A 24,363-nucleotide genomic window follows, 5' to 3' on the forward strand; every position below is an offset into this window, starting at 1 on the left:
GCCTGGGGATATGGGGTTCTCACAGGATGGAGCACTTGCCCTTCTCTACCCATGGGTTGTTCTTCATCAGGTCAGGGTTCAGGAAGGGGTCCTTGGGGATCCCATCCTCGATCCATTTGAGAAGCCTGCGGGTGGGGAGGAGAAGGTTGGAGTGAGTAGGTGGGCACCTGGCCCCCAAGAATAGGGGAGTGGTCTTGGCTTATGGAAATAAGCACAGGGCAGGGAAATGAGATGCAAATCAATGGCTGGCCATGGATAGGGTGAGGCCGAGGCTTTGGGGTCCTGGGAGCTCACTCAGGGATGGTCTTGGATGACATCTCCCTCTTGAAGGCCAGCTGGTACTTGAGGCTCTCAACTTCTTTCTTCATCTGGGGCACGTCCCACTCCTCCATGGCGTCGGGGGCTTCGGAAGTAGCCAGCCTGAGGCTAGAGGGCATAGGAAGAAAGAACAGAGTCAGGGGGCTGCCCACCTGCAATAAGCCCCCAGATGTTCCATCTCTACTGGTGAGCCTCCCCACAAAAGGAGGAGCCCCACTTTTGTACACTAACCTCCAACCCACTGCCTGGAGGGGTCACCAGGGACCACATCACCGGCCCAGGCACTTGCCCAGGTCCACATGGGCAGGACCAAGGTGCAGAGCCTGGAGCTGAGGCCCTATTAATGAGGCCCCACATGCCTTCCCCCGCCATGGGGCTAATTAACTGCAGAAGAAACTTTCCACCCTTAGCTCTGCTCCCCACCCCACCAAAGCCTTACTTACCAAGGCTGGGCCTCTGGGTTGGAAAGGGATGGGGAGGTAGGACCAGCACATAACATAGGTTCTCAGGAGTTCATACCAGTTGCCCCCACCCTCCAACTGTGAGGCCCTCTTCCCACTCCTGGTTGCAGAGGTGATGCCCAGGCCATTATGTAAAGGGCGGGACCCTGCTTGCCCCCTCCAAGAGCCTCCCCCATGCTTTGCATGGGCAAAGCCCCCACTGAGGGCAAGTTAATCTGAGGCTAGGAGGATTTGGCTGCAATTTGCATCTCTGGGTGGGGGTGGGGGGTGCTGAGGATCTTGGGGGTCAGAGGCAGCACAGCAGGTCCAGGACACAGAACATCTGCAGCCTCCTGCTGCCTAGCATCTCCCCTGGAACTATTCACAAACCGCCTGGCCCAGTTTCTGCTTGTGAACCAGCCTGGCAAAGCCACAGGTTGAGACCTCTCAGGAGATCCAGCCAGTTGAGGGAACATTAGGGCAGGTGGTTACCTGCTTCCCCCACCCCAGCCTACTCTAGGGCCCCAGGAAATCTCTCGCTGTCCCCCAGCCCCTGCCCCTATCACCAAGGCTGGGAGCCAGGGGCTTACTTGACCTTGGGAGGGTGGGCAAAGGCCGAGGAATATGATCCTGTCGGCCTCAGCCTGTGGAGGGAGCTCCTGATGGAGGGGCTCCATCCTGGGGTGGGGGGATGGGCCCTGGTCGTTGCAGCAACTAGGAGAGTGGCCAGACTGGGAGGGATCGGTCAGCCAGGGGGATGGTGAGAGCCCAGGGAAGCAGGGCACCTCTGAGGGGCAGCCAAAAGGGGGGTGTGCAGGGGCTCCCTTCCCAGAGACCCCACGTTCCAGCACCCCCACCCCCAGCGCGGGCTCTCACGCGGACAGCCACGTGGGGGTGCATCCCAATCCGGGGGCAGCAGTGGCCATGTCTGCAGCCCCCTCCCCGGCCGCCTGACCCTACCTGCGCGCAGCCGCCGTTGAGCCTGCCTCCAGCCCCGTGAGCCCTGCCCGCCCTGCGCCCCGCAACCCGCGCCGCCCCCGGACACGGCGCTAGGCGGGCACTGCGGGCGGCGCACTCCGCGCAGGGACGCCGCTGTCTTCCCTATCGGCTGCCCCGCCCCTACCCTCCCCGCCCGCACACAGAGGGGGTCCTCCCCGCAGGTCGGGTTTGGGTCCTTGGGATTCGCATGGCAGCTGCCCTTAGCCCGGAGATGGTAAGGCAGGGCGTCTTGTCTCGGGTTAGTTCTGTCCAGGTCAGCCCAATGGGACCTGGGCAAGTCTCAGAACCCTGGGTCTCAGTTCTCTGCTCAGCACAAGGGACCAGTTCATCAAACTTACCTTGGGTGGTGACCACAAGAGAGAAATGATGACAAGGGCCAAGTGATGGTGAAGTGACTGCGAGGGCGAAGTGATGGACGAGGGAGCCGGGCACAGGGGCTGACAGAGCCCAGCATGTGCCCCGCCCACTCCTGCCACCTGGGGCCAGGCCCTGGCACCGCCCCCACCCTCCACCCACTCTCTTCAGGGCTGGGTTCACCCAAGGGATTCTGCCTGACCCAGCCAGCCTCCAGGGGTGAGAGATGCAGCCAGGGACAATGTGACATCAGCTCTGGCCCTGGGCGATGAGGTCTCTTCCCATGGGGCAGTGTGGGCTCCTGGGCTGCCACTTGGTGCTGTCGCCAAAGATCCTCAGCTGGTAAATTGTACCCCAGCGCTCCAATGCCCCTCTTGGACTGGAATCAGGTCAGGTAGGAGTAGCAGGGACAAGGCCAGGACCCTCTGGGCCTTAGCAGTGTTCACTGACAGGCTAGTGGGTGACCGTTCTCTGAAGCTGACTCACCTACAGGTGTGAGCCTTTTTCTGCAAGGGGACCTGGGCCTTTGTGGAGTTGCTCCCTGCTTTGGCCCCTGCCCAGGCCGGAGGTAGGCAGACTAGGCAGCTGCCCCAAGGGTTCCCTGGGAAGGTTCTGCCTCTGAAGGTGGCGAGTGTCGGCTCAGAGGTGCTGAAGCCCAGGTTGGGTGGCTTTGGGGTGGAGGGGATTTCCTTTCTTGCTGCGAACCTATCACTCCTTTGTTAGACTCCTTACAGCCAAGCCCATCAAAGGCCCTGCAATGGGGCCCAGTCCTTTCCTCCAGTCCTCAGGGCAGTTGCCATCAGGACAAGGACCGCATGATGATGCCCTGGGTATGCCCAGTGGGCCTGCTGCCCTGCTCCACTCTTGAGGGACCCAGGAATATTGGGTGATGCAGGTACCAGGCTGCATCCTGGGCAGGCCCCCAGATAGCAGGGCCAAGGCTCCCCGGAGAGGCTTGAATCAGGTCTTTTTGTGCTTCTGTGGCCTCCCCTGGGCCGGGGTCCTGTGAACAGTCACTTTGCACCCACCTGAAAGGCAGGTCGGGGTGCCCCCTGCCCCCTTAGACACCCAGGCCCTCCCTGCTGTGATTCCAAAAAGGGGTCAGTGTCACCTCATGGTACCACTGACACATGTACGCAATCAGGAGGCACTTCTGAAACTGGGGCACATCAAGGAAACTAGGAATTATTTTTATTACAGATTTAGGGGATTGGGGGGCTTAGAGCCAAGGGCATCTGTGTCCTCAGGGCAAATGGATGCAGTGCTGGCCTCACGCCACCCCCTCTTAGTGGCCCCTGGGGCCTGTGCTCACCTGCCTGCCTGGCCCCTTGGGTGCTATGACTGGCTGCCTGGGGCTCTCCTGCGGCTGGGGGGCCCTACTCACACACGGTGGAATGCTCAGGGCAGGGGTCTTGTTGGCTCCCAGGACTGGCTTAAGGTTTGCACTGAGACCTACACCCCACCACCTAGTCACGTCTTCCCCTCAGAGGGTGCATGTTGAATTAGGCATAGAGGACCAGGCTCTGGCCCGACAGCATCCCAGAGTCCCCTGGGAGAAGCCCTGGTGTGACCTGCTGGGCATGGACTCATGTGGTCAGCTCCAGGGACCTGCTTTGCAGGTGCTCTTTGAATTTTCTGTGGAATCAGAAAGCTCCATGTGGTCACAGCTGAAATCCACTAAGAACTGCTGTCAGGGCTCAGAGACTTGTACTTGAGCTCCTGGGCATTCTTAGCACAGTGTAGCCAGGCCTGGAGGCAGGAGCTGCATAGGGCAGAGGTCCTGCGCTTCCCTTGCTGCCGTGCTGAAGCAGTTTCTGGGTGCCACCATGGAGACTCTTAGGATTCGGCAGTGGTCATTGTGCTTAGGCAGGCCTGTGTGATGGAGGCCATGACGACACATGGGGGCTGAGTTGAAGCCCCCATTCTTCGTGAGAGTGGAGGACCCTATGACTCATCTTCCTGGGAGGCTGGATTTGTGGACCCTGAATACATCCAAGTCCAGACTCCCCTTGTACTGGAATCAAATGGGTATCAGGTAGGGCTGGAATGCTCAGAGGCCCAGGAGATGGGAGGTGGATGCTCAGGAAGCAGTGACAGCTTGTCCTCCAGCTTAGCGCCACCTCGTAGACTCCCAGAGTGGGTCCAGGGAGACCAGACGCCTTTCTGAAATTAGCTCCACTAACTGGGCTACTGGTGAGAGCCAACAGAGCTCCTTGCTGGCCTAGAAACTGCCACTCCAGGCCCCATGCCTGCTGAGGCCCCTAAGGGAGAGGGTGATGCAGGCCAGGCCTCCCAGGGAATGTGGCGAACGTGGACAGCAGGTACAAGACCTTGTGGCAGACGGAGGTCCTCTTGTGCTGCTTTCAGTGCTCAGCAAGATTCAAAATGGTGTGTGGGGTGCTCTGACCTTTGGACAGGTTTCCTGAAGAGAGCTCAGGGAGGAAGAGGAGGAAATCCTCCAACCAGACAGGACCCATAGCTCAGTGCTGTCCCCACCCATTCCTGACATGGCTCCAACCTGTAGCCTCTCACCTGGTCACTTCCGAGCCACCCTGTGCCACTCCCAGTTGCTATCAGCTCCAGCTGTATGTGGGGGAGACAGTGCCACTAGGGTTCTCCAGAGAATAGGGCTCTTCTCCATATAGCAAGAGGGAAGGCAGCCCTGGGCAGAGGTGGCAAGGTTCTCCTGAGTGCCATCTCCCCCATGTCTGCAGCTGTGCTTCAGAGACTGTTGGGTAATTCAGACCATACACATAACCCTTCTAGGGCAACTTGTCCTCAGGTGGGGAAGCCAAAAGACAAGTGGATAATACTACAGGGGCCTGGCCTGACAGCACTGTCCCAAGGAGGGCACAGGAGCCTTCCACCTCTCCTGAAGCACACTAACAGCCCTGGTGGCCTCAGGGGGACATCCTGAGTTGTTTCCCATCCCTGAAAATAAACCTGGCAGAGGTGAATACAGGGATTGGAGAAACACCAAACAAACAAACAAACACAAACAAACAAACAAAAACCTTTCATTTCACCTGGTTGAACAGAACTCACAAAAAACTGGACAGTTTTTATATAATCTTTTAAAGCTTGTAAATGATTTTCAAAAATAAACTTTTAGACTCAGATATGTAAAAAACACAAATGATTCCAGGGACATCACGGAGGGGTGTAGGGTGGGCGGCTCTGGTCAGCACATCCTTTTGAGTTACAAAGTCTCAAGAAAGAGATTTTGGTTAGAGTGGTTTATTCTAACTGTTCTGCAGTCAGGCAGAAGGGTGCAGCCACAGCTCCTCTGGTGGGCTGGCTCTGTGGGAATTCCAAATGTGGCTGGGGTCACAGCACTTCTAGTGTCGGATTTAGTAAACCAACTTCCCTGAGAGCATTGACTAAAGAAAGTCACAAATTCTCTAAAATCTACACAAATCTGCTCAGCTGCAGGTGATCTGTGGTCTTGACTTGTGGCACTTGAAGGTCTGTGGAGAAAGCAGGAAGCTGGTGACACGCTGTGGGTTACAGGTGCAGTCCACTCTGTTACTGGCTTGCTCTGGGCGGGCAGCTTTTACAGACCCAGGCTGCTAACTGCTCCAAATATCCCACCAACTCCAACAGGACCCTCTGGCTGCAAGACCTGCTGCCGCTCCCATACAGGTGGACACTTAGTTTGAAAGGACAAAGGTCGAGTGATTTTGCTCAGGGACATGTAAGGAGCAAAGACAGGGCATCTGGGTGCCAGCCGAGCCCTGTGCTCCAGGGCTGGCAGCTCTGTCTAAAGGTGGGAGGATCCTTCGCAGTCAAGGCCCAACCTGGGGTTGGGCCTTGGGGTGTGACTGGCCACCTGTCCCATCTTGTAACTAACTAGTTCTCGGGGTGAATCCTGCTGTATTGAGACTGCCACCACAAGTGGTTCACCCCTGCCAGGAGACAGGACCCCGGAGTGGGTGCCAATTACCGGCTCAGGTTTTCTGCCACCACGTGGGACAGGAAGACACCAATGGTCGACATTTCTACTTTGGAAGCTCAGGAACAGGCCCAGCACCTCACCCAGCAGCACCAGCAGCATAGTTGGGACCGAGTCTACCATCTACATAGGCACAGAATTCTAGCACGCGGCTGCCTTTGGTCTTGCTGTGCCTGCAGGCCCCATAGTATCCACTTGCAGGTCCTGGTGTCTACCCATCTGCACCCCCTAAGGCACACGTGCCATGTGGTGGGCTACCAGGGTAGCCATACATCAGACCACCAGTGTGTCCTTGCCTAGCCTGGGGCCATGGCCCTGGGCATCTGGCTGGCAGGTGCAAAAGCAGAGCTTTGCCAGAACTCTGGGCCTGCTCTGAGTGGCCACTATTTACTCTTAATGTGCAGCGGCACCCCCAGCTCTATGAGTGATTTCTGAGAACCCCACCCAGGCGTGGGGTGGCGGCACCACACAGTGTGGGTGCAGGCACGAGCGGACCTGGGGTGTGCAGAAGGCTGCAGCTGGCTGCTTTGTGGCTGAGCCCACACGCACAGTTCTCTGTGAGGTAGAGCAAGGTGGCCGGTGCAAGCACGGCCAGCTGTTTGCCATTCTGGGGGCATCTCACCCTTTACAAAAGGAAACAGGCATAGATCCACCTGCTGAGCCCCGCAGTGTGGGGGCTAGGTGTGGGGGCTAGGCCTGGGGGCGGGCCCTGTGCTGTGACTGTGCACGGATGCCTTCAGCAGGGCTCGCTTCTGGCAATTCAGGTCCCATGCAATCACCCTCACTACGCTGGGTAGGACAGTGATTTCATGCATGAGGTCTTCTAGAAACAGCTTTAGTGCCTAGTTTTCCTACAAGAGCAACTGAAGGGGAAGCCCTTCAAGGAAGGCTCTGTTGGAAGCCTCCCCTCACACTCGGCCACCAGCCTTACTCCAGAGGCCAGGATGATGTCCAGCAGCACCATCAGCCAAGAAGCGCCATGAGCAGCAAGCAGAGGGTGGCCTGGACACAGAGGAGCAGACAGGCCTCGAGGCCCAGTTGGTGGGAGGACATGTAGTCAGGGCAGCAGTCTAACCACTTTCTTGGGACATCAAGCCTGAGCACCCCTGAGTCGTGAGCCATGTCTGTGAAAAAGGAAAGGGGGGAGTGAAAGCAAACTGTGCCACAGGGAGACTGGGTGGTGGAGCAGGAGGAGGCAGGAGAGATACCCTGCATAGACTCACCATGCTGTAGAAGAGCTCTGAGGGCAGTAATGGCCGCGTGTGCACTTTGGGCTCCTGTGGGATGCCATCAGCTGCATGCAGCACCATCTGTAATGAGGTACACCATGCATGGAAGCTGTGCAGACGAGCTGGGCCCACACCACAGCAGAAGCTGACAGGGCTGCTGTCATAGGGCCATGTGCAGAGACAGGTTGGTCACAGGATGGGACAGGTGGCCAGTCACATCTGAGGCTGAGCAGATGGGGGTCTGGAAAGGGTGGGGGTCCTCTACTAGGCTCTAGGGTGTGAGTAGGGGAAGCTCACAGGCAATTCCCCACCAAGGGCAGCAGAGAGTAGGGTGGGTGATGGGACAGGCTCTGGAGGAGATGGGGGTAGGTGCAGAATCCCAAGAGGGAACAGGCCAGCACAAGCACTTTGAGGCCTTATGGGGAGGCGCTTGGGAATGGAGGAGTGGCCAAGGGGCCAACTGCCACAGCCATGGCCTGAACTCCACACAGTCCACCAACCCCAGGGGTGCAGGGCCTGGGTATCCCCAAGTGCAGACATGGTGTGTGCTATAACTAGACAGCATGCCACTGTTTCGAGATGGGGCTGCTACCCAGACGGTGAGCAGAGAGGTCCAGCACCGCTGCTATAACATAGGTGCTCAGTGGGTGTGGACTCTGGAGGCCCCTGCGGTCTTCTGAGAGGACCTGTGAGCTGTGTCTGCCCAGCAACTTGGGGGTGTGTAAACGGCAGGCACTCACATCTCCGTACAGGGACAGGTTTCTGTAGGGCACCTGGAGGGCCTGCTTCATGATGACACAGTGCTTCACCTGGGCCTATGGGACAAGGAGCCGAGTTGGGCTTGGCAGGAGGGTCGGAGGGGTTCACTCTTCTCTATGGGAAGACAGGACAGACACACACATGGTCAGAAACTGGAGCGCTGCTATGAGTGGCTTCTCACCTACACCGACCACCCACTGGTCAGTGCGGTGGAGGTCATTTCCCATGAGAATACTGCCTGTCAGGTAGTTCTGGAAGTGTACGGGCGGGAACCAGCAGGTGGTACAGCAGGCCAGGCCGTTCACGATGCCAGCAAACTGTACCCAGTGCTAGAAAGTCTCTGCACTTGTACAGGTGGAAAGATACCTTGCCGCAGAGCTCATGCATCCTAGGACAGAGAGAGGAGGGCCTCTGAGGAGGGGGCACATGTACCCCTGCACATGCCACTTGGGATTTGTTGTGACAACTGTCGTTATGTCTCAAAAGCCATGGAAACTTGAGAAAGGGATGCATGTTAGAGAGAAATCAGCAACTTTCTCATCTGATGGCATCTTCACCCTCACAGCTTTCAAGCAGATAAACTCATTGTATCTAAACTGAGGCTGAAAGAGGAAACTCTGTCGCCGTGACACACCAATGACAACCCCCCACTGGCTGAGCAGGCACATGGGATCTGAAGCACTGGGGACAGTGAGCAGGAGACCTTTTGGCAGATACCTCCCTACCCTCACCCTGAGTGGGTGCAGGCTGAAGTTCCAGACTGCAAATAAAATCTGAGGCCACACAGGCTCTAAATATGTGGGAAATCTCTAGGTGAAAACCCAGCAAGTTGTTCTCAATAACATCAAAGCAAGGAAGGCGTAAGCAGGGCCCAAACCCAGAGCAGAAAGAGAAAAAACACTAAAGAGTTCTGTATCAAGAAATAAAAACAAAGACAAAGTGGGAAAAGCGACTGACAATAAAAGTACAAGAAGGAATTTACTCCTTCATCTACCAAGAACCCACACAAACCAGTATGACAGGGATGAAACCCAGCAAAGTTCCCGGATGCCAGGACCCGCCTGTGTCTGAAAGCCTGAGAGTACCCAATGGTGTTTGTGGGGGGCTCAGCCACACCATGAGCACTGAACCACATGGAGCAAGTGGGCAGGAAGGGGAGAGAAGTGCTTCCCTGGAGCTTGGTACCAACTTCAGAGCTCTGAACGACAGAGTGGGGGGACAGTTGGCCCAGCCTTACCTGAGGCCATAAGTTTTCAGGAGGGCTGGGTTATAACCAACAGCATGCAGAACACCCAAGCAGCTCTGCAGGGCGCCGCACAAAGCCCTGCTTAGGAGATGCATGCCCACCCTGAACAGGAGGGGTTCGGCCTGCCCAGAACAGACCCTGCTTGGGACTGGTAGGAACTGCTCGGGAGCTGGCAGTTGCTGCCCAGGGCTGGCAGGCAGCAGGACAGACAGAAGCTGCCAACCTCAAGCCTTGCCTTGGAGGAAATTTAATATCCTGTCCTGTGCTTTCCAGTCAATCCACCTTAACTCTGGTGACAGTGAAAACTTCCTAGAGAAACTCCCACTTTCCATTCTTTTTCAGAAGTTCAGTAATGGTTTAGCCTTTTAAAATTGTGGTCAGCAGCCTGTGGTCCCATGGCACAATGTTCAAACTGAAAGGTGGACAGATGCAACAGGGTCATAGGTATAAGTCTTCGTCTTTCTGCTCAGGGATGGTAAGCACCCGTGAGCAGCACCCAGGCCCCCGCCCTCAGCCCCACAGGCTCGGAGAATGCAGGCAGTAGATCTACCGGAGCTTCAGCCCAAAGACAGTGAGGAAGCCCACCTGCTCGCTCCCCTGGGAAATGGGCTCAAAGAGTGAGTAGAAGCCACAGCAGGGCCCACTTACGTGGTGGCATGCATGTGGAACAGATGCACAGAGCCTGTGGATGGCCCACCCCAGCCCCCAGGGTTCTGAGAAGGCCTCCCCACTCACCAGTTTGTGAAGCTGAAGCAGTGCAGGGAGAGGAGGACTGACTGGAAGAAGCAGATGAGCTCCTCATGCAGGTTCTGGAAGAAGTCATGGAGCAACAGTGTCTGCTGGAGGTGTCGCATGATCCTGCGCAAGTGAGGAAGGGTTAGGGCTGGGTCCTGGTTTCTAGCAGACTACAGTGTCCACAGGAGTATACAGACCAAGAATGAAGATAAGACGAGACCCTGGTGAAGAGGAGCAGGGAGACTTGCCACCCAAGCAGCCAGGAGGTGCCCCCTCTGCTAATGAAGGTTAGGACCCACCACCTGCTGCCTCAGGCAGGACTCAGGACAGAGGGTCTCAACAGCAGCGAGGTCTCTCATGGACGACTCAACTCCAGATGGCTGGGAAGCAACCATGAAAGTCTGCAAAAGCTATTCCGCCTCACATGCATCGCACATGTGCACATGAATGCTCCAAACATGGCACACACGCACGTATCACATGCGCACACACACATGCCTCACACAGTGCACATACCACATGCACATTCACACACGTGCCTTGCCAGTGTGCCTATGTGCACAAACACTGCACATATACCTCATACATGCCTCACATGTGTGTACTCACACCTTGCACTCACATTGAATACACATGCCTTACATATGTGTACACACACACTTTGCATGTGCACACACGTTTCCTTTAACACGAGAGTATACAGTGATTCCAAGCACCCAGAGGCTGAGGGGAATGAACGTGTATAAATCAAGGCATGAGTACTGGCTGTGGTATGAAAGGCCTGGAGGTGTCTCAGGCCAGATGGGAAATCTAGAAAGGTCCCCTGCTCAGGACCGCAGAGGGCCATCTACCTGGGAGTCTGCATTTGGCCCTTGAGGCTTGGCCTGTGGCCATAGTGGCAGCAGAAGATGCTCCTGGCACCATCTTGGATAGAGAGTAAGCCTGTCAGACCCATCTCAGGCCCTCAGACTTACCTGTACATGAGCACAGGTACTGCCAACTTGAGAAAGTTGGGGCTTCCAGCATCCTGTAAGGCCCTGAGAAAGGACACAATGGTCAAGAGTGTGCATGTGAACATCCTGGGCACCCAGCCACTGGTCAGGGACTGCAGGGGGAGCAGTGCAGTCAGTGCTTACGAGGAAGGGTTCTCCTGCAGTGTGATTTCCTTAAGGGTGCCAGCAGCATGATGGCAGACAGCTTCAGGTGCTCCTGTTCTGCCTGGAGCAAATGAGAACACCAGCTCAAAAACCTCCGAGTACTTAGAGTCAAAAAAGTGCCCAATTCCTTTACGTTAGGTTTAACTGAAAATCTTAAGTTTACATTTACATGGTTTCCACCTTAAAGAAGATTTACTGATAAAGAAGCAAGGGTACCACTTTAGCACCCAAATTCCTGGATGTTAAACGTCAAACTGACCTGGGTTCTCAGTTGGGGTTGGCTGTCAGGACTGCTTCGAGCCCGTTCTTGATCTCCACCTATGAGGCTACAGTGGTACACACAGGAACTCTCCCCCCCCAGCTAGTAGAGTGACAACCACTTTCTGCTCTGGAGCTCAAAGGCAGAGTCTACTTCCATGATGCTCACAGGAGTTGATGCCCGGGCCCTTGGCAGCCACCCACTGATCCACAGGCTCCTGGGTCTGCTGGTGGAGGGGGTAGGTCTGGCCATTCCCAACACAATCAGGTGTGGGAGTCCTGTGGCAACTCTCCACAGAGGTAACAGGTGTACACATTGGCAAGCTCCTGCACAAACTGCAGATGCCCTCCTGAAAGGGACAGGACAGAGCCATCTGCCAACACCTCACTGGCACCCTGTAGACACCCAGGGTCCATGCCCTGTCACTCACTCTCATGCTGCAGGTCTCTGTTGATCTCCAGGAACTGTGAGTTGAAGGTGACAAGGATGTTGGCCAGTGACAGGCTGTGCTGCTCCTTACAATACCTGCCCTTGTTGTGGGCACTGCAGTGGCACAGAGCTAGCAGGATTTAAAACTGGCACTAGAAGGCAGATGGAGGTGAGAACTTTTGACAGAGCTCCTGCAGACCCCTGCTTTGTCACAAGCACCAAGCTCAGATGGCACTACACTTCGAGTCTGAACTTGAGCTGCTTGAGAATTTCTTCATGACCCACACAGAAGCCATTTCACTTTTTGTGAAGAATGCCTCTTGCTGGTAATACCCATTTCTTGAGGCCTCTGAGAAGGTGGGAGAACAGAGGCTGAGTCAGGCCTCCAGGGATGTGTGTATGACACCTTGATCTTAACTCTCTGGAATGGCAAGAAGGTACATTCTACATTCTTAAGTCACTCCCTCACCCCCCATGCCCGGTCTGGGGTGTTATGATGTCAGCTTTTGTACTATTGCTCCTCTGGGACAGCTATGTATCATTGCTTCTTGGATGCCACCTTTTTGTCTCTGAGGATACCACTAAGACCTTTTCTGTTGGTTTTGTGTCCTTCACATTAGTGACTTCCCTCTAATTTCTGAATATCTGGCCGTCTGCTCTCGTTTTATCACAAGCTGACGTGAAGCTCTGGTGACTGCAGAGCCCAAGTGATTGAATGGGGACCCTCGACTATTACAAAGGTCTCTTCCTAGAAAGGACTCTCATCCTCTGCCAGGGGCAGGGGTCTCCATGGGGATCTCAGACTCCCCACCCCACCAGCCCTGGGTTCAGTGTAGGGCTTCTTCCACGTGCTTAGACCCTGGTGGGTTTGAGATTGAAAAAAGGCGAGGGTCTGATGACACAGTGCCCTAACAAATGCTTTCTGTAATAGGTTGTCTCTCCTGTTTGGGCTGTCCTTGGTGACTCCTCTAGTGTTTATAGGAGGCCAGCCTGGTTGTTTATCATGAGGCATTTGCCATCTGGCTAGACACCAATAGGGGGAGAATGAAGCTGACCAGAATTCACACAAGAAGCAAACTCAGGCCTCTGGCGTCATTTGGACCGTATCTCAGAAGATGGTGCCCCAGACAGGTTGGCCCCTCCCTATGTTCACAGTCCTAAGGTGTGTCAGGCTTACTCCACAGGTTCACCTAAAACTAACTTGTTATGCTTGGGAGACATGATCTGAACTTCCTAACAACCTGGGTAGCAGCACCAAGATGAGTGTCAGTTCCTCTGAGAAGTGTTACCCTGATCCAAGAACCACATCCCACTGGAAATGAGCCCAATACACAGGCAGGGCCCTCACTGCAACCTCCCCAGACTGTAGTCACAGACCCAGAGACTCTACTTTTGCTTCCCACCCACACCTGCCTCGGAGACAGGCCTGTTACAGATGTAGCCGTAGCACTGGCTGCATGTCTGTGTTCTGGTCAATGTGAAGGGCTGTCTCACTCATGGTCTGCCTGAAATATGCAGAGTTGGAGAATTAGTGGGCCACACACAAGGCCTGTCCTGCACCCCAGGTTAGTTATTCTTACAAATTTTCCTCAAGGCAGGAATTTTGATAGGAAATCCCAATGCAATAGATGTCATTAAGAGCTCTCTATTAGACAAAGCCGATGGTCCATTACCTCGAAGAATTCAGAGCCAAATGAAGGTTTCTGGCATTTTTTGTAATGGTGTTTATCATGAAGAAAGTATTTAGAAGTCTACAAACATGCAACCCTAATGGAAACCACACTGAGGAGCCACAAATGGAGCTGGTGTGATGACCTGTAAGATCTATAAGTCAAGAGACAGCTCAGTGAGGGAAGGCCTTTCTACCAGGTTCCAGGCCCCTTGGGCAGGTGTGGTTATGGTAGACTCACTTGAGTGGGTGGGCAGTACAGTTTTATCTCACATTGGGCATCATACTCCCTCTCTTGCTGAAAGTCACCATGAGTCTACACTCCTCATCCACAAGCTCCTCAGATGGCCTCTCCTCAGGACCATATCAGCTGGAAAGGAGACAGGGAATGTTCCATATAGCCACGCGTCTAACAGTCAAACACACCAGGGCCCTCAGGGGACACCAGGCCATGGAAAAGTCCCAGACACGGTGCTGGGTCCTCCCTCCCTTTGTCCAGGCTCTCCGCAGTTGGCCCACAGTACCCTAAGTGAGTCACTTGTAGCACTGCTTGATGAATATGCTCTGGGGTTTTCCAGGAGGTTCCTTGGAGGGCCCTCTTGCTCCTTGGACCCACTCAGCGCTTCAGCCTAGCAGAGGTGCCTGTCAGGGCCAGCTGCCGGGTGATGCACAACTTCATAACCAGGGTGAAACCACAGTGGTTTGCACAGCATACCAGCAGTCTCCACCAGCAGAATGCAGTTCCTGAAGCTTATGTCCACATCTGTCTCATCGTCACTGATCCAAATCACCGACTCATTAAAGACGGTGTCGTTGCCAGGGCCCATGGCACCTGCAATCAGAGCTGCAGCACCCATTGGTGTCCAGCCAGATGGCAAATGGTAAACAACTAGGCTGGCCCACCGACCACTCTCCTACAAACACTGTGGAGGAGTAACCAAGGACAGCCCAAACGGGAGAGACGATCTATTACAGAGAGCTGTTGTCAGAGCACTGTGTCCTCAGACCCTCACTCCTTTTCAATCTCAAATACACCAGGTACAAAACTCCAGGACAAAGAACTGTGCTCTGTGCACTTTCCCCTGAGCTGGAGGACAGGAACCGGTCCCACTCAGCCAGGGCAAGGGCGGAAGCTGCTCTGTAGTTGTCAGTATCACCCTCTATGAATGTAACAATCATTCTCAGCTCAATGGCCTTACTAAAACAGGCCCAGCCAGGATATTTGGAAAAATAGAGGACGAAAGTCGGAGAAAAGTGAGGTGAACAGTCTGTGTGGTTCTGTCCGCGCTGCAGGGAGGCTGGACTAAGCACTGGGCAGTTCCGGGTGCCTATGGGGGTCGCGGTCATTGTCCTCAAAGAAAGGGCAGCCCGGCAGCTCAAATGAAAGACAACCCGACACCGCGCCCCGCTCCTCAGGATCTGCCCACCAAGGCCGGCTAACCTTTGCCTCACCTCTCGCCTTTTGTCTGGTCTGCCCCAAGTCCCACCGTGTGCACATTCCGCCTGCGGACGCATCCCCGAGGCAGTCGTGCTGTCCGCCCCAACCAACGTCCTGTCTCCCCTGCAGCTCCCCGCCCCTGGACAGGGGACCGCCCCTGCCCCCGCCTCCACCCCACCTACCTGAGCCTGCCGGCCCACTAGCAGCCTCCGCCCCTGCAGTCCGCCTATTTTTCAATTGCCCTCCCACTTCCGCCTTGAGAGATCATTTCCAGGTCAAAGCCTCAATGGGAGCAAGGGGGCGGGACCTGCGCGTTACGTAGTGCGTGGCTCAGACATGTTGGAGCCTGGCAGTCGCGTCAGCAGGAGAGGAAACGTGGCGGGAAGGGGAGTTCGTGCTGTCACACAGGTGACTTCAGAGTATCCCTTGATCCGGCTTCCAAACGTGGAATTCCGTGGACACAGCGATTTTTCAGGCTTGTGTTAAATTTTGGCAAAGGACTTTCGAGGGTTCAGACACTTCCATCAGTGGTGTTGGTGAGCGAGGCGGGCCACGGGATTCCGTGTAAAACAGGGCAGTGTTGGAGAAAGACGACAGAGCCGGGCGACGCCACACCCACGTCTCCCACTCAAGTCCTCCCACTGAGGCCTCCTACACCTGGTCTTCTAACTCATGTCTCTCATATCTTCACACCCAAGTCTCCTCACCCAGATCTCCCCAGCCCAGGACCCCAGCCCGTCTCTCAGGTCTCCCCACCTCACGTTGCCTCGTCGGTGGCAAAGAAGTGGACACTCTTTTTCCCTCCTAAAGGGCTGTTCTGAAAACCCGGACGGGCTACATAATTATTGTCCACAATTTTTGAAAGGTTTGTTTCAGATACATCAGTTACTCAAATGTGCAGAACTTACATGCTGGACAGATGGGTGACAGTAGGCAAAGCTTGTCTTCCAATGTGACTTGGTCCAGGGACTTAAGGCAATGTCTCTGAGGGTCTGGTGGCTCTGAACACTCAGGAGGTGAGGCATAAGGGGAGGTTTGTGGGTGAGCGGGGAGGGACAACTTGGAGACAATAGCCGAGTTAAGCACAAGAAAGGAGCTGTGGCATTTGCACCCTGTGAAGCCTGGTCTCCCCTTGACCCACATCCCATGTTGCCCCACCACTGTCTGTGCCATGGTGTAGACAATAATACAGTTCAGTCTACAGGGGACCCTGGGCAATGTCTGGAAGCATTTCTGCTCAAGACTGGGATGCTACTGGCATCTAGTGGGTGGAGGCCGGAGTGCTGCTCAACACCCACATGGCCAGGATGGCCCCATCACTGTCCTATCCTGATCAGTCCCAAGTTCCTCTGTATCCCCTCCTGTCATTGTATACTCACACCTCCCTTCCTTCCCTCCTTGAGTCCCCGGCCTGGCCCTGGGCAGGGTCAGGGATGTGCACGTGACGAAGTCCCACCTTCTGGGAGTCCCTGTCTAACTGGGGCAGATGCTCAGAGAGCAGTTCATTGTGAATGAAAAATGTCCCCCACACTATCTGGAGGACCCTAAGCAGAGCCTCAGGGCAAGGTTTGTCGGGCTGAGTCTCAGAGGAGGGTCCCAGTAACCCTGTCAGGACAGAATTTGATTTTAGAGTTCACTTGCACTCCAAAAAAAACAATCCCTGAGACCTTTCCATCGCACCTATTTAACTCAGAAAACTGAAGCCCCAGTGAGCTGGCTTGGTGGATATTCTCCATCAGCTGGTGTCCCCCACTGCCTAGCCCTTTCCTCTAGGTGGAGCCGCAGGCCCATGCCATCGCCACCTGGGATTCCGAATGGCAGTTGGCCCAGGCTCTCAAACTCTGGTCTCAAGACCCTTTAACTCTCCTACACATTTCAAGCCTCTGTTACGTGGTGACATCTAGGGATATTTGCTCTGTTAGAAATGAAAATAGAAGCCTGTTAAATTTCTACTTTTCACTTAAAACCAATAATCCACTACATGTGAAAATCACATTTTAATGACAAACAGCTACATTTTCCTGTAAAGTTTCAAAGCATCATTTTACATTTGTGCAGATCTCTTAAAGGAAGAGTTGCATTATTTACTCTGCCTTTAATTGTTCTAATGTTGGCCGTCATGTGGCCTTGGGAGTACTCTACACTTTCAAGAGAATGAGTGTGAAAAGACAGTTTTTAGCAGTCCTATGAAAATTGTTTTGGCTTCTTGGACCTCGTGCCCCTGAACCCACCATGAGACCCAGGTACAGCCTTCTCACACCCTTTTTTGATGTTTTGTCCATGTTGATTTGGTGCTTTTTGATTTCTTTTGTTGAAGACAAGGAAGGTCAGACATAAAATATTCATATACTTTTGGGGAGAAACAAGCTTGTAGAAATTGGATTTGTAAGTAAAGTTACTCTGGGCATTAAGAAGCGGAAGTCTGGCTGAGGCCCAGATTATTTAGGATTCCCAGAAGACACTGTCTTGAGAAACCTCTAAAGGAATTGCAGGCCAATGGGGCTGCGTGGAACTTGGTCCCCAAATCTTGCAGGAGCTCCAGATGAGAGTACCTTGAGTATGTCTGTGTCAAGAGCTTAGCAGATTGTGAGGGTCCTTTTACCTTTTGGAGTATGTGGAAAGACTGGGCTGTTATGAGTATAGGGGAATCTTACTACTTTAAAAAATAATTAGTAGATTTTTTTTTTTTTTTTTAGAGAAGTTGTAGGTTTATAGGAAAACTGAAGAAAGGATAGAGTTCCGTTATACACTCTGCCCTGCACAGCTCTCCATTGCTAACCTTTTGCACACTGTGCTACATTTGTCTCAATTAATGATCTGACACTGATGGTATGTTAACTAAAGTCAGCACTTTATCAAGATTTCCTTAGTTTTTACTCAGTGTCCTTTTTGTGTCCCAGGATCCCCAGGGTATTTAGTCTTCACATCTCTGGACTTGGACCATGCCACGGCCTTGACCTTACTAAGGTATACGAGTCCGGAATTCTGTACAATGCCTCTCAGTTTCGGTTTGTTATATGTTTTTCTCAAGGTTAGGTGAGGAAATGGTGACTGCTTCTTGGATCAGGACCTTTCTGTAGATACTTCTTCCCTCCTCTGAGATAGGTGGGGGGAACCGGGGTCCTTTCTGTCCTCCTCAAGGAGAGAGGGATGAAAGGGGTGAGCATGTGAAGGGACAGCATCCCCAGGCTGGGGCAGCATGTGGTATTGTAGAAGCAGCAACAACAAAGCATGGCTGAGGGAAATGGGGCCTGACACTCTTAAGCCTCTGGTGGGAGTGCCTAGTGAGAAGATTTGGTCAGAAGCACTTGGTGAGAGCACCTAGTGGGTGGACCTGGTGGGGAGCATCTGGGTGGGAGCATCTGGTGGGATGATCCGAACAGTTTGAACAACAGTGACTTCTGTTGACCCAGGAGGACCTGGTTATAGTACTGGGTGATAGGGTGACTGTGTTGTGGTTAAGGGCATCAGGATATGCCACCCCACAATATATCATTTTGGCATGATGATTATTTTGAACTGAAGGCAATTGAGAATCAACAGATGCAGAAAAAAACCTTTTTGGAGCTTCTCTTATTTGACTAAAAGCAACAACTTCTGGGAAATAAAGTTGCTGTAAATTCCTTCTTTAGGCTTGTCTACTCCCTGAGGGGAGACTGCAGAAAAAAACCTATCTCAAGTCCATTCTCTGGAGAACTTTAATGGCCCTGAGGGAGACAGACCACCTATAGCTGTGTAGACAAACATTACTACAAACTTGTCTTGTGTCTCAATCATTCTCCTAAAATCCATTTGTCTTTCCTAAAGAAACCTGTTTGTTCCTCCCATAAGAACCCTTTTCTCCCCCTTCCCTCACCCCTACTTACCCCTATTAATATATATAAGCACCTAATGAAGCGATTTACTGAGTCAGCTACTTTTGTTGGCTACCATGTGCATATGAGTAAATTTCTGTTGTTTTCTGTTGTTTGTCAGTTTAATCCACAGGTTGTTGAACCTAAAAGGGTAGATGATAAGGTTTTTCTTCCCCTACAGCCTCCTTTGCTACAGAGACTCCCTAACCTGGCCAGAAATGGGTGTGGGGTGATGGCACGGGGGGTGGAAGAAGTGGGGGCTGGGGGTGGACACCAGGACTAAGGACCTCCACACCCTCCATTTGCCTCTACTCCCCTTACATGTGACATCATGCTTGTAGAACTCAGCAGAATGAGTGGAAAGATCAAGATTGCCCATGAGCTCCTTGGCAGACAAATGATGGCTCTTCATCAGGAAAAAAACATTGTCATGTTGTGAAGGAGAGTGAGAAAAGAGGTCCTCAGTGAAGGCAAGAGGGGGCCTATGGAAAAGGGACAGGACATGCATTTCTCTGGGGCGGGTGACACACAGTGGTCTGGGATGGCTACAGATATTAGAAAAAAATTTTTTAGATTTTTTTTTTCCTTGTTTTTGGTATAAATTGGATTCAAAATGTCCTACATAGGAAATGAAAGGGGGATTTGCTGTGTGCCACCCCGGCACCCAAACTTGTCATCTCTTTGGCACTCAGAACCATGAGTCCAGTGGCTTCGTTGCCTGGGCCAACAGAAGGCATCAGGGGCTCAGCCAGCTCCAATGAACTGACATTAGGGGGAACTTGAATACAGGCAGACATTTGCACCTCTTCCTGGAAGCAACAGCCCACTCTCTGACTAGAGGGAGGTATGCTGATGTGACTTAGGAGGTTTATCATTCTGTAATGTAGATACAGAAAAACATGGTTTCTGGATTTCAGGTAGCTACTTTTCTACCAGGTTGGCTTTTCAGGGAGAGACGCTTTAGCATGTAAGAGATTTAAAATGCAAAGTGCTTTAACATGGCTCTTTAGCATCTCGTGCGCTTAGAGCGCATCTGTTGAGAATTATATGGGTCCTGCTTTTGTGGAAATGAGTCCAAATTGCCTGTTTATCACAGGCAGAAAATTAAATACTGAGCCTGCTGTGCAAGGAACAGACTTGGTAGCTCAACTTTGAAACGATAGAAGGCATCTTTTGCATTTGATATTTCCCACTATTTTAAGTTTATTGGTGACATCTGATATCGCTCTGGTATTGTCTAGCTTAAGCAGTAACTTTTTTTCCCCTTGCATGAAGATGAATTTTGGTTCTTAAAATGCTCTCTAGGATTTAACGGTTTGTTGGGCTTGCATTTTGATGCTTTGGAAGCACTGGCGGCTGTTTTACTGGCTCTCGTTGTCAACCGGGCCTCTGGGTTATTCTTTATGCCCTAAGATAATTGGGATCCATTTCTTCTCAGGGGAAAATAAAGTATACTGGGCAATAATTTCCTTTGATCAAATATTCTTAACAAGGAGACACCCAGGAGAATGTGATAAGGTTGAGATTGCCCCTCCTACTTGTTTCCAAACATTGACCAAAGGTCACTGCCCTCTCAGTTGCCTGTCATCTTCCAGGGCGTGGACTGTGCTGGGGGCCTTGTGAGCCTCTCCCAAATACTGAGGGTGCCACCTGTATCCAGACCCTGGGAGGGGATGCCCAGAGCCTCTACAGTACAGGGGCTCAAGAAAGACAGGTGGAAACGACAAAGAGACAGAAACCCCTTTTAAAAATGTGCCATGGACTTGAACAGACATTTCCCTAAAGAAGATGGACAGATGGCCAACAAGCACCTGAAAAGACGCTCAGCAAATGCAAATCAAAATCACCATGAGATACCACTTCATACTCACTGTGGTGATTATAACACAAAATATGAAATAACAACTGCTGACAAGGACGTGGAGAAATTGTAACCCTTGTACATTGCTGGTGGGAATGTAAAATAGAGCAGCCACTGTGAAAAGAGTCTTGCAGTTCCTCAAAAGTAGAATTACCAATTACCATATGGTCCACTAATTCCACTTTTAGGTTTACTTCCAAGGGAACTGAAAACAGGGACTTGAACAGATACTAATACACCCATATTCATTTTGGCATTATTATTGACAATTACCACAAGGTAGAACAACCCAAGCATCTATAGGTGGATGAGTGGATAAGCAAATTGTGGTCCATCCACACAGTGGAATATTATTCAGCCATAAAAAAGAATGAAGCACTTACACATATGTTACAACATTGATGGACCCTGAAAACATTATTCTAAGTGAAATAAGCCAGACATAAAGGGCCACATATTGTATGACTTACATGAAATATCCAGAACAGGCAAATCTATCAAGATGAAAGTGGTTCCTAGGGGCTGGGGAAGAGGAGTGGAGAGTGACTGATAATGGGCACCGGGTTTCATTTTGGGGCAGTGGAAACTCTGGAATTAGATAGAGGTGGTGGTTACACATCAGAGGAGCAAACCTCTATCTTTGAGTAAGAAAATGGTGATGGGGGTAGTGTCATGGATGACAGTGTGTGGCTTTGAGGTGCTGAGCCAGTAATCTGCCTCTCTTCATCCCCTCCCGCCCTGCCCCCCCCTCACCGCTTTCCACCTGATTTTGCAAGTCCAGAGTTGTAAACTTGGGTCTCAGAGGCGACACCCTATCCTCCCCAGGCCAAGAGGAGGCTGGGAGACATAAACCTGAACATGTTTTGGCCTGGCTTTTGGGGATGTTTCCCGCTATGGCCAGGGGCACGAGGTCCAAGCCACATTGCAACCCCTCAGCTTTGCACGCAGCCCTTCTCTTGGCAGGTTGGGCTGGAGTCAGTTTTGCGAGGCTGCTAGACATCTTCCCTGCAGAATCCCAGGAGAATTCTAAATTTCAGTCACACTCTCTAAATTTTCATTAAGAGCTTTCACCTGGAGAAAATGATGGATTAGATTTTATTGTTGGAAAGAAGCCAGATAAAATTAGATGCCTCTTAGTCCCCACCGCCCACCCCTCGCTCCTCTACTTTGTTCGAAAGCCTTCACTTTTCTTTCAGTTCCTGGCAAACCCAAGGGTGTTTATTCACTAAAATCAGTGATGTGCCCGCGCCTCCTTTGAGCCTCTGCTTTTATTGCAAGTGTGATACTGCTTTTGCACCAATTTTCAAGTCCAGGACAGCTTTGGGCCATAGGCTCTGTGTCAGGTGTGTGTGGTTTTTCTCTTCCTGAAGCTTGTTAGAATTTTATAGTTGTAAGCTGATAGAACATTGTGTCGCCCAAAAGAAATTAATCCAATTCTCTTCTCTCCTAAGTTCTTGCTCTTCTTGGCAAAATTAATCACTGTCTCTTTTATCTAAATAGAATTAAGAGTTTGCTTCCCAACCAGACACTTTTTAGCAAAGCCAGGTTCTGATAGGTGGTTCTGATATCTACTGTTACTGTGCGTGGAAGGTGAATTTTAAAAACAGCTGTTATGTCTTATCACATCAGTGCAAAAGAGGAAAGGTTACTAGGCACAAAAACTGGGGTTTAGATCCATTGGAGGAGCTGATAGCTCATCGTTTGAAAACCATCAGAGGAGACTGCTAAAGTGGTCATTGTTTGCAGAGGGTATGAGAGCCACTGATGTCTGTGTTATTCGTGTGAAGGCTGATGTCTTTAAATTAAATTCCATGTGGAATTTAGCAGAGACTTTGAGCAAATTGCCTCCACATATTACAGCATCTTAAATTGTGTTTGAAGACAGGGATTACAGGGGCATGAGGAGCCCTCTTGCAGCAAAGGAAATTTTTGTACTGTATTCAGACAGCAGGCAGACGCCTTCTCTGGACAGATTCGACATGCACATTCCCCATGAGAGGAATGTGTGGTTAGGGGCATGCTGTGGTCAGACAACCTGGTCATAAATGAGCTGATTTTCTCAGAGATGTAAACCTTCTTGATTCTCCTTGAGCCTTTTTCTTCCTGTGGTGTGTCTTGGCAGTCACTGCAGACACACAGACACCCACTGAGAAGGCGTTCCTTCCACCCCCTCCCTGAATTTTAATGTCCCAAAGGGTGTCCCTTGGCAGCTGAAGGAAAGTTTAATGGGCAGTTTTATTGGTTTCTTGATGCCATTGCCCAAATACATTGGAACATTTTGGGACCAGGGGACACTAGTGAAGCCCCAGAGGCAGAGGGGCCTGGACCAAGGAACTCAGAGAGTGACGTGTGGTCTGCTTGGCTGCCCCTTTTGCTCTGGATGAGATATCAGATCTAGTTCGTTCATGATGGCCAATCTGACAGTCATTCTGTCGTCTACCTTGTCATCACCTGTGTGGCCAGTGGTGGCCATGGGCTGTTTTGTTTGGTTGTTGATCCACTTGCCATTCATTCACTGTCCCCCATGCCAGACATGTTAGGAGGAGCTGGGCACATAGCAGTGAGCAGAGACAGCCGCCTCCTGGAACTAAGCTGCCCACGTGGTATCAGCAGCCACGTAAGGTCATTGAGCTCTGGAAATATGGCTGGTTTGGACTGAAGCACTCTGCTAAATGCTCACCTGCCGAGAAGACTTAGCACAAATAATATTGAATTAATAACCCATATATTCCTTACATGGTGAAATGGTAATGTTTTATTTTTATTTATTTTTTGTTTTAGTAATTTTTATTTTTCAATTACAAATGACCTACAATATTATATTAGTTTCAGGTGTACCACATAGTGATTAGATATTTTTAAAATGAAACTAATGTTTTAAATATGTCAGTTTAAATGAAATATATTATTAAGATTAATTTCATCTGTTACCTTTTATTTTTTGAATGTGTAGCTACTAGAAAACTTAAAATTACATCTGTAGCTCACATGATATTTTTTTTGGGAGAGCCCACTTTCTTGGAACACACATGGACATGCACACAGTCATACAATCACACATGCAGGTGTATGTGCATGCACACGAGTGCAGCAGTGTGCACACACATGTGCACACAAGCACATGCAGTTGCAACCTTGGGCCAGCCCTGGGCCCATGGCCTCCTGCATCCGAGCCCTTCTTTGTTCTTCAAGTGCCTTCATAGGACCCCACTCACAGTCAGGACAGGCTGGCTTCCAGTTGATGCCCAGGTGATGGAGGCCTTGAAGCTCCAGGAGAGGCAGAGAAGTGACAGCCTCACAGCCTCACAGGGAAAATGAGCTTGTCCCCTGCCGTGATTATCTGAGTCAGTCATGCACCCCAAGAATTGTGCCTGTGGAGCATTATTAAATATGTGTGGAACCAGTGCTCACCTTCCCTGGCGGAGCCTTCTTCATCCCTGGACAGTGACAGCAGAAAGGATGTGAGACACACCAGCCCCTCTCCACCCCAAAATCTCCTGCCACTTTTCCATGATTCAAAATGAAGTGATTTTTACCAGTTTTTTTTACTTGAGATGAAATGCACATAACATAAAATTAACCATTTTAAATTCAACAATCCAGTGGCATTTAGCACATTTACAATGTTGCGCAACCACCACTAACCACCACCATCTAATTCCAG

At 51.7% G+C, this 24,363-nt stretch overlaps 1 protein-coding gene and 1 long non-coding RNA gene across 38 annotated transcripts in view; one reads left to right on the plus strand and one right to left on the minus strand.

Moving 5' to 3' along the window:
- On the minus strand, positions 1-15,195 carry GNG13 (G protein subunit gamma 13). 37 transcript variants are annotated; one of them, XM_023521370.1, is made up of 9 exons: positions 14,999-15,195; positions 11,879-12,029; positions 11,007-11,069; positions 10,033-10,253; positions 8,033-8,439; positions 7,287-7,373; positions 2,096-7,187; positions 295-426; positions 1-125 (listed from the first exon to the last, which is right to left on the minus strand). In XM_023521370.1, the coding sequence occupies exons 7-9, from the start codon at positions 2,359-2,361 to the stop codon at positions 20-22; spliced, it is 504 nt and encodes a 167-aa protein (XP_023377138.1). In that variant the 5' UTR covers positions 2,362-7,187; positions 7,287-7,373; positions 8,033-8,439; positions 10,033-10,253; positions 11,007-11,069; positions 11,879-12,029; positions 14,999-15,195; the 3' UTR covers positions 1-19. The 37 variants fall into 37 exon arrangements, 36 of the variants coding, with proteins under 36 accessions (XP_023377138.1, XP_023377134.1, XP_023377141.1 ...); XM_023521366.1 differs by having other exon boundaries at positions 11,879-12,226; positions 14,999-15,194; XM_023521373.1 differs by lacking the exon at positions 14,999-15,195 and having other exon boundaries at positions 8,033-8,107; positions 8,233-8,439; positions 11,879-13,282.
- Positions 15,196-17,098: 1,903 nt separating this feature from the next.
- Positions 17,099-24,363, plus strand: part of LOC105303284 — a 52,956-nt gene continuing 45,691 nt past the window's right edge. Inside the window, exons 1-2 of the long non-coding RNA XR_002776589.1 lie at positions 17,099-17,227; positions 17,885-17,951. This is a non-coding gene — a long non-coding RNA (uncharacterized LOC105303284). The remainder of the gene's footprint in view (positions 17,228-17,884; positions 17,952-24,363) is intronic.

This window comes from Pteropus vampyrus, unplaced genomic scaffold (assembly GCF_000151845.1).
Source record: "Pteropus vampyrus isolate Shadow unplaced genomic scaffold, Pvam_2.0 Scaffold303, whole genome shotgun sequence".
NCBI classification, from domain to species: domain Eukaryota; kingdom Metazoa; phylum Chordata; class Mammalia; order Chiroptera; family Pteropodidae; genus Pteropus; species Pteropus vampyrus.

Excerpts from the sequence above, each read along its gene's own strand:
- GNG13 (XM_023521386.1), bottom strand. The coding sequence starts at position 2,361 with ATGTCACATTGTCCCTGGCTGCATCTCTCACCCCTGGAGGCTGGCTGG. Across the intron at positions 427-2,095 it reads TCTTGTGGTCACCACCCAAG|CCTCAGGCTGGCTACTTCCG; the intron begins GTAAGTTTGATG and ends TATGCCCTCTAG. Across the intron at positions 126-294 it reads TCATCCAAGACCATCCCTGA|GCTTCTCAAATGGATCGAGG; the intron begins GTGAGCTCCCAG and ends CCCCACCCGCAG.